The following is a 10,292-nucleotide window of genomic DNA, read 5'->3' as shown; positions in this document are numbered from 1 at the left end:
ACAAGCGTAATACCACTTATGAATCTCATGCAGGCAAAACGAACATATGTATTTTTTTCAAGTCGCCAAATATTGGCTAGTTGCTTTACTTTATAATAGTACAAGGATTATACTTTAATGCGACAAAAGCGTGTTTCGTCTTCATAAGAGTCATCAGTTACGCTCAGGTCAAACACATCACACGAATGGACAATAACTGTCATATTCCTGACTTCGTACAGATAGTTATCAAAGGTATCAGAATTATAATTTAGAACTCCAGACGCGCGTTTCGTCTACATAAGACTCATCAGTGACGTTCATATCAAAATATTTATAAAGCCAAACAAGTACAAAGTTAAGAGCATTGAGGACCCAAATTTCCGAAAAAGTTGTGGCAAATACGGCTAAGATAATCAGATCTATTTTCTGGGATAAGAAAATCCTTATGTTTTTTATTAAGGTTTGTCAAGAAATAATTTATTAAAATGACTATATAACTGATATTCATGTCAACACCAAAGTGCTGACTACTGGGCTGGTTATACTACAATTTAGTTTTTGTTTATTCTTTTTTGAATTGTTATGATTTTATATTTCTTTATTTGACTAAAAGCTATCGATTTCTCTCTACTTAAACAAGTTTGATTTATTCAATATATTTAAAAGGCGAGTGAAATTATTTACTAATTTCTCAAGACTTATAGGATACAGTCGAAGTAATTTACTGCGGCGCATACTGAGCAGCTAGTATCATCCACGTTCAGACGACAAAGACGGTACCAGCGTAATAGAATTTTGATCAACTTTTCATTTTATTCCTTATTGCGTTTACTACTGATAAAATATTCTGAGTTGTTACCGCTAATAATGCAGTATCATATAATACCAACTTACATGACAATTTACCAACAAGTGTCACATAATAATTAAACATTTGACAAGCTCTCGAAAGTATTTGGCTTCCTTGCTGTTTTGTTTCAATTGCTACAAATATATCTTATGTGAAAGAAAAACACTTATATTGTACCAAATTGTACAAATGTCTTAATCGCGTATACACTATGAAACAATACAAAATTTATAGCCACCGAGAGAAGACTGAGACGGGAATATACATTTGTATCTGCTTTACAAATAGAAAATTCAGTCAATCCAAAATATGTTTACATGTTGCTTACAGAAAAAAGTAAAAATCACAAAAATACTGAACTCCAATGAAAATTCAAAAAAGAAAGTCTCTTACCAAACGACAAAATCAAAAGCTCAAACATATCAAACGAATGGATAACAACTGTCATATTCCTTCACTGGTGTAGGCATCTTCTACTGTAGAAAATCAGGGATTGAACCTGTTTGTAAAGCTAGCTAAACCTCTCACTTGTATGACCATCGCATCAAAATCCCAAAAGGAATCCCACCTAGAAGGAGTGATGCATTGTTTTACCAAACGATGTGGCTCTGTTGCAATTGCTGATCACGACTGATTTGTTTATCTTTAGTTGAATATTCCTTTTTAGGGCAAATTTTATTTATCATTAACACAAAAGACAAAAAGGACCTTCATAAGGACTAAACGTACGTAATGAAAACAAAAGATGGATCCGAGACACAAATCACTGAGTTGCGAAGACTATTTCTAAATGGTATCAGCATGGTTATTTCAACATTTTAAAACATGTATGATGCAAAATAAAGCATTAAAATCGAAATGATGTCAAAACACAACTTTATAAGTGAAGGTGCACAATCAATATGCATGTAGTTTTACACAGTTTTTTTTTTAAAGTTCAAATGAAAGGCAAAAGATACTAAAAGAACATTGAGAATATACGGATCAAGGTGAATGTTGAAACAACCGTTTTGCATATATTGCTTAAACTATTACTTACTTATTGCAAAACCGAAATGTATACCATATTTGGGTTCATAACAGTTTTACTAATTGATGTATTTTTTTATTTGTGCCAACAAAGTGTATAAAAACACCACGACTAGAAAAACAACGACGAATGTGAAACAAACATAACAAAATGAGCACTTTCATGTTTGATCTGTTTATCGTACGATCTGTTCTAATCAAATGAGATACACTCAGTCTCTATTCGAATGATTTTTATAGTTTGTTGTTATATTGTATTATTAACTTTTATGGCCAAGGTTTCGGAGGTTTTTTGAGTCAACAAACTAGTTAAGAGGGTGGTATTTTTATTTCACAAATGTTTCACGTTCAACGTGTTTTTACTTTTTTTAGTTGACGTTCAGTCGTGCAAGACAGGTGCCTCGTTCAACGTGTTCTGCTTATTTAATTTTACGTGCATCGTGATTTTCAAATGCTTATTTTGGGTGCTCGGTATTTTAAAAATCAAAGTACTGATTAACTGAACATCGGGTGACCACAAGTTCTTGTTGATGGTCAAAACACATAGCTCTTTACCTGAAACTGAGGTTAATGTACAGAGATATATTTTTTCTTCTGAGACAAGTTCGTGAGTGGATGATGAATAAATACAGAAAATTCAACTTCACTGTAATAACTATTATATTGTAGTGATATGATTTGTTGTTATATATGGTATTCAAATAACAGTTACATGTATATATGATGTGTACAAGCACCCATCTTTACCACCACCAGTTAACCCCATCACATTCTGTATGTGACTGTCCAAAGTTTTCGAAATGGGTTGATTCAAAGCAGCCGTTATTTCACAATTGAATTGTTTCATATTTTCGCAAGTTTGGATCTTCCATAGCCGACAGATTATATCTACCTCAAGTCGCCTTTGGAAGATAGGTTACTTATTGCCAATCATATAACGTCTTCTCATTTTATATTGATACTGTAAACTCGGTATGAGTGCTCGGACTTTACTAAATTAATTTTGATTAATCATAAACAAATTTCTTCGTTAATCTATTGCAAAACTTTGCTTTTTTAATCTCTTTCAAGCGTGTTATTTGTAAGAAAGTAAGGGCACATTAAGCAACATCCTCAACTTTCTCCAAGTATCATCAACATTACCTAGATTATCAGGCCATTCTACAAGGTATGCATAATTCCAAATGTACGAGAACTCTACAGGAATGTCAGCTATTGTAATATCTTTTGTTATGACAATGATACGCTCAAGATTTTTTGTAACTTTCTCGTATTTTGCTCTGTCGAGTTCAAACAAACAATTACGTGACGATTTGAATTCAGGCGTAATGAGAAATATAATGGACCTGCTGTTTTGGATACTCTCTGCTTCAGTATCGGCAAGACTTGGCCCAATCAAAAAATCTCGATCCTTTATGCACAGTGTCAGTCCCCATTCAGTCTCAAGTTTTGGTACTAACACATCTTTGATCCAAATAACAACCTCCCCTTCGTATGACATATACACGTCATAAAGATAACTCTTCCGAACTTTACGCTCAACCTTACGTCGAATTATTCTATATATAGAGAATATAATCCTCCATCTCTTATTATACACAAGAAGCAACAGTGAAATTGTGAATGATGTAGATAAGAGTGCTGACGCTAAAGTTAACCACACTGTGTATTTACAGTCCACAAACAAGTCGTGCAAATTGTTGTAGGCAATGAGTGTATCAATAACTGTTCCATTGGATAACTTGCATTTATATGAACGACTGTCTAGATCAACTTTTGTTGTGTGTATCCATCTTATGAAGTCAACACTATCACAATTGCATTCAAATGCGTTACCCTCGAGTTTCAATGTCATTCCATGAAGTTGTTGCATCTTATCCGCCCAGTTTGTGATAGTAGAACTTACACTTGTTAGGAGATTGTGTTTAAAATCAAGTATCTTGATATTAGTGTGACTATTTAGTTGTACTGGAATTGAAGCAAGTAAATTTTTGGATATATACAAACTTGACAGATTGGACAGTGCATTTAGTAGTTCGTCTGGAAAATACCAAATATAATTCTCAGAAATGTCCAATAACTCGACAGATCGTAGATCTTTGAACAACCGATTCCCTTCATGTCTAATTCCATCATTTAGACTTGCTCCTTTGAAAATGACAGTTGTCAGGTTGTTATTCTGAAAACGGTTTAATTGATGTAACGCATATTCGTATCTCGTGCCAGCAGATATAAATGTTTTAAGTCGAAGTTTAAGAAAAGTAACGTCTGCAGTTGAATCGGAATATGATATATCCAGATATGTAAGGTTGTTTATTTTCGGAACAATAAATAAGGGTGAGGCATAGGGGTTTACTACTGTGTTACTTAAATCTAATTTTTCCAGTGATTGTGGTAATATCACGTAACTACCAGCAGCACTTTTTACTTTGAGGTTTGAAGGCAATGCATTTTTTGGAATGATGAAGTTTACAACATTATATGAATAATCCAAAGTTTTTAATTGTAGAGCTTTGAAAAAGAAAGAATTTACCTCTTTTTGATTTTTCCAATTGAAAAGCAAAAACCGGTTTCCTTTGAAAGACATTTTCTGTAAACATTCCGGTTGATCAAAAGAAAATAATGCTCCACGTGTGTAATCTACTATTCCGTTTTCTGATAAATCTAGATTTTCTATGCAAATTGTTTTCAGATTTCTTACAAGGTCGGGTGTGATGGTCAAAGCATACGGCAGCTCGTCACTATCTATACTTAAGTCACTCACATGACCAAAATTAATTGTAGTCATATTTCTATAACGGTATGGATGTAAAAGTAGTAAGGCACGTGTAAGATGCATAAACGTTCGGTAAAAATCTAGTACACGTAGATGTGGAAACGGACTCAAAGCGTCATCTTCTGTTTTGACAAGTTTTAACCGACAATTTCTTAGAGAAAGCACTTTTAATGTTGATGAAAACCTCTGGAATGTCTTATTCGTTAGACTTACTAAATAACAAGATTGAAAGTGTAATTCTTGAAGTTTTGTCATTAAACTGAATCCACTTCCATAGATTGGCACAGGCATCATATCAATCCCTAAAAAAGTTAATTCTGTCAGCGCACCTAATGCATGATCAGGGTAGTTGAATTCTTTATGGTAATTTATAGGTTGAGCCATATTACTCCTGATATCCAATTTTGATAAATTTTGAATTGGATGAAATAATTCTGATGAATATACTTTTGATAAATTGAGCATATTGTGTGACATATCAAGTATAGAAAGTTTGTGTAGTCCTTTAAATGACTCATTAGATAAATCATTAAGCTGATTATTACGACAATAAAATTCCTCAAGATATTTATACTTGTTAAAAGAATTGTTTTCAATGAGTGTTAGCTTATTTGAACTCATATCTAGAACTTTGATATCTTCTGGTAAATGCTGAGGTATGAAATTCAATCCTCTATTTGTACAATCAGCTATTTTAAATCTTTGTCTTTCTCTAATAGCGTATTTGATATCACAGTTTAGTAAGCAAGATAGTTCACCACAATAAATAACAATAAACCATACGAAATGAATAATAATCCTGAACATATTGCATTCCGTGTATCAACGACAGGTCTTACACAGTTATTGTGGATAAGTAAGTTACTCCTACACACTAAGGTTCACCAAGCATGATGACACACAAACAAAATATTTTAAACCTATTTACTGACTTCCTGATATTTTTTTCAGTTCGCGTCTAATGATTTTTTCCATTGTTCAATTTCTGAATACTTTTTTGTAATATATACTACGGTATTTAATTTTGTGGAGTGAAGATGTATTCGACTTTCGTAGTGTTGATACTTGATATCATGTGAATTCTAAAAAACGCATATTGAAAAATGTAAAGTTGCAAAAATACCAAACTCATATGAAAATTAAAAACGGAAAGTCCCTTATCAAATGGCAAAACCAAAAGCTTAAACACACCAAACCAAAATATAAGAGCTGTCATATTTCTGAATTTGTACATACATTTTATTATATAGATTATAGTGGAATAAACCTTGTGTTATAGCTAGCTAAACCTCCCATTTGTATGATAGTCGCAACAAATACCAAAATCTGCAAAACACTTCAGTGGATCTATAAACACTTGAATTTTTCAAGGACCCTGCAATCCTGACATATGTTTTTTTTTTATCCCGGCACATAAAACCCTTTATACACTATCGTTTTGTATGTAAACATATATCTTGAATGCATCATCTAGTAAAGCACCATATTTTTCTTCGGCAGCTACCGAAGAGAAAGTCCTTGCAAATCACATTTCCTTCATAATTTTAATTACGAAAAATATATTTGTACGTCATTCTGTTCGATACTAAACAGTCTATGGAAGGTGTGATACGATAAAAACTTTTCTTATATCAATGAGCGATATAGTCTTATATCAACGAGTTGCGTTGTGGGAAATCTCAGACGAATGTGTACATTTTTATGAAGGAACGAAGATTTCTCGGTAAGTAAAAGTCTATTACTCTTCAAACAGAGTACCTTTAAACACGACAACCGTCTGCCTGTATATTTTTCATAGATTGTGTAATATAACAACAAGCAAGTTATATTAATACAAGAAAGTCGATATGTTGAATAAAGGAGAAATAAATGCACGATTTATTATTTGTAGAGTGTATTATCAGTTAGCATCATGTTACAAAATTAGTGGAATGCAAATTTGATGAGTTCAACTGTTATCTTAAACAAAATCACCTATAATTCCATAATTCCGCTATATTTTAAAATATCATAATTTTATTATTCCCCCCTTCTTTTTTAATAATATAACAACTATTGTGTTTATGTTTTTATCATAACTAGGTATATTAACACCCCAACCATTCTGTTGTCCTGCTCTGGTAATATTTTATATTCTTGTTTATCATTTTGGCTTATGTACTCCGGATATAGAGTGTCTAAATGCCTTTTTGTTTTTCTTTGATGAAATATTCATTTGGTGTATAGTGATTAGGATTATAACACAATGTTGAATGTATAATGATCGAGGCTAACATACCTTCAAACATGCAGTCAATAACATGGAAAAAACTTCAGGTAAAATAACACTTATTAGTCCTGTAAATAAGGAGCTCCAGATAAACATCACCTCATCGGAAATATACAAGTACCGGTATTAGATTTCCACTTTTTCAAATAAAAAAACGTTTGCAGTTTCATATTTCTAGCTCGAGATTTCTAGCAGGAAGTCTATATGATACATTTCAAATTTTTAAAACGTGTCATCTAACATTCAAAATGGACGACTAACTATTGTCAGTGTGGTGGATTACTCGTAAACCTTAGAACCGAAAATACATATCGCGCTGAATAATCCTGTTGGTCACTTCAATCACCTACTACTAAAATAGTTCGAATGGCGTTTAAACAAACCCATCATTTCTACATTTTCAAATGACAATTGGCATTTAAACCAGTCGTGCTCTAAAATGATAATGTGTTTCCTTTTTTTTTTATCACAAGCGTAATACCACTTATGAATCTCATGCAGGCAAAACGAACATATTGTGTTTTTTTAAGTTGCCATATATTGGCTAGTTGCTTTTCTTTATGTCAATAGTTATCAAAAGTACCAGGAATATAATTGATTACGACAAAGGTGCGTTTCGTCTTTATAAAAGTCATCAGTAAGCTCAGGTCAAAATAGTTATAAAGCCAAACAGGTACAAAGATGAAGAGCATCGAGAATCCAAATATCCGAAAAAAAAGTTGTGCCAAATACGGCTAAGGTAATCTATTTCCTGGGATAAGAAAATCCTTAGTTTTTTGTTTTGTCAACTGGAAATTTATTAAAAAGATTTCTGTCAACTTAAACAAGTTTAATTTGTTCACTATATTTAATAGGCGAGTGACATTATTTACTAATTTTCTCAAGACTTATAGGATACAATCGAATTCATTTATTGCAGCACATACTGAGCTGCGAGTATCATCCGCGTTCAGACGACAAAGACAGTACCAACGTAATAGAATTTTGATCGACTTTTCATTTTACTCTTTATTGTGTTTACTACTGATAAAATATTCTGAGTTGTTACCGCTAATAATGCAGTATCATACAATGCGAACTTACATGACCATTTACCAACAGTAAGTGTCACCTAATATTTAAACATTTGACAAGCGATAGAAAGTAGTTGGCTTACTTGCTGTTTCGTTTCAATTGCTACAAATATATCTTATGTGAAAGAAAAACACCGAAATTGTACCAAATTGTACGAATGTTTTTACAAGTCTAAATCGCATATACACTATAAAACAATACAACATTTATAGCCACCGAGAGAAGACTGAGACGGCAATATACATTTGTATCTGCTTTACAAATAGAAAATTCAGTCAATCCAAAATCTGTTTACATGTTTACAGAAAAAAGTAAAAATCACAAAAATACTGAACTCCAATGAAAATTCAAAAAGGAAAGTCTCTAACCAAACGACAAAATCAAAAGCTCAAACATATCAAACGAATGGATAACAACTGTCATATTCCTTCACTGGTGTAGGCATCTTCTACTGTAGAAAATCGGGGATTGAACTTGTTTGTAAAGCTAGCTAAACCTCTCACTTGTATGACCGTCGCATCAAAATCCCAAAAGGAATCCCATCTAGAAGGAGTGTTGCATTGTTTTACATAAACGATGTGGCTGTGTGTTGCAATTGCTGATCACGACTGATTTGTTTATCTTTAGTGCCTATTAAATATTCCTTTTTAGGGCAAATTTTATTTATCATTAACACACAAGACAAAAAGGACCTTCATAAGGACTAAACGTACGTAATGGAAACAAAAGATAGATCCGAGACACAAACCAAAGAGTTGCAAAGACTATTTTTAAATGGTAACAGAATGGTTATTTCAACATTTTAAAACATGTATGGGGCAAAATAAAGCATTAAAACCGAAATGATGTGAAAACACAACTTCATAAGTGAAGGTGCTCTATCTATATTCATGTAGTTTTACACAGTTTAAAAAAAAGTTCAAATGAAAGGCAAAAGATACTAAAAGAATATTGATAATATACGGATCAAGACCGAAATGTATACCATATTTGGGTTCATAACAGATTTACTAATTGATGTAATTCTGTATTTGTGCCAACAAAGTGTATAAAAATACCACGACTATAAAAACCACGACGAATGTAAAACAAAAATAACAAAATGAGCACTGTCAAGTTTGATCTGTTTATCGTACGATCTGTTCTGATCAAATGAGTTAAACTCAGTCTTTATTCGAATGATTTTTATAGTTTGTTGTTATATTGTTTTATTACCTTTAATGGCCAAGGTTTAGGAGGTTTTTGGGGTCAACAAACTAGTTAAGAGGGTGGTATTTTTATTTCCCAAATGTTTCACGTTCAACGTATTTTTACTTCTTTTAGTTGACTTTCAGTCGTGCAAGACAGGTGCCTCGTTCAACGTGTTCTGCTTATTTAATTTTACTTGCATCGTGATTTTCAAATGCTTATTTTGGGTGCTCGGTATTTTAAAAATCAAAGTACTGAACATCAGGTGACCACAAGTTCTTATGGATGGTCAAAAACACATATCTCTTTACCTAAAACTGAGGTTTATGTACAGAGATATATTTTTTCTTCTGAGACAAGTTCGTGAGTGGATGATGAATAAATACAGAAAATTCAAATTCACTGTAATAACTATTATATTGTAGTGATATTGTTTGTTGTTATATATTATATTAAAATAACAGTTACGTGTATATATGATGTTTACAAGCACCCTCCGTTACCACCCCCAGTTAACCCCACCACATTCTGTATGTGACTGTCCAAAGTTTTGAAAATTGGTTGATTCAAAGCAGCCGTTATTTCACAATTGAATTGATTCATATTTTGATATAAGTTTGGGTCTTCCATAGCCGACTGCTTGTATAGATATAGGAAGATGTGGTGTGAGTGCCAATGAGACAACCCTCCATCCAAACAACAATTTAAAAATTAAACCATTATAGGTTAAAGTACGGCCTTCAACACGGAGCCTTGGCTCACACCGAACAACAAGCTATAAAGGGCCCCAAAATTACTAGTGTAAAACCATTCAAACGGGAAAACCAACGGTCTAATCTATATAAACAAAACGAGAAACGAGAAACACGTATATATTACACAAACAAACGACAACTACTGTACATCAGATTCCTGACTTAGGACAGGTGCAAAGTATCTACTTCAGGTCGCCTTTGGAAGACAGTTTACTTATTGCCAATCATATAACGTCTTCTCATTTTATATTGATACTGTTAACTCGGTATGAGTCCTCGGACTTGACTACATTAATTTTTATTAATCATAAACAAATTTCTTCGTTAATCTATTGCAAAACTTTGCTTTTTTAATCTATTTCAAGCGTG

At 32.7% G+C, this 10,292-nt stretch overlaps 1 protein-coding gene across 1 annotated transcript; it reads right to left on the bottom strand.

Annotated features, from left to right (window-relative positions):
- Positions 1-2,936: 2,936 nt before the first annotated feature.
- Positions 2,937-5,473, bottom strand: LOC134710640 (toll-like receptor 4). Its single transcript, XM_063571022.1, has one exon. It carries the CDS (start codon positions 5,442-5,444, stop codon positions 2,937-2,939), a length of 2,508 nt encoding a protein of 835 aa, XP_063427092.1. The 5' UTR covers positions 5,445-5,473.
- Positions 5,474-10,292: the final 4,819 nt, after the last annotated feature.

Source organism: Mytilus trossulus, chromosome 3 (assembly GCF_036588685.1).
Source record: "Mytilus trossulus isolate FHL-02 chromosome 3, PNRI_Mtr1.1.1.hap1, whole genome shotgun sequence".
In the NCBI taxonomy this organism is placed as follows: Eukaryota; Metazoa; Mollusca; class Bivalvia; order Mytilida; family Mytilidae; genus Mytilus; species Mytilus trossulus.
This window is presented reverse-complemented; position numbering and strand designations above follow the sequence as displayed.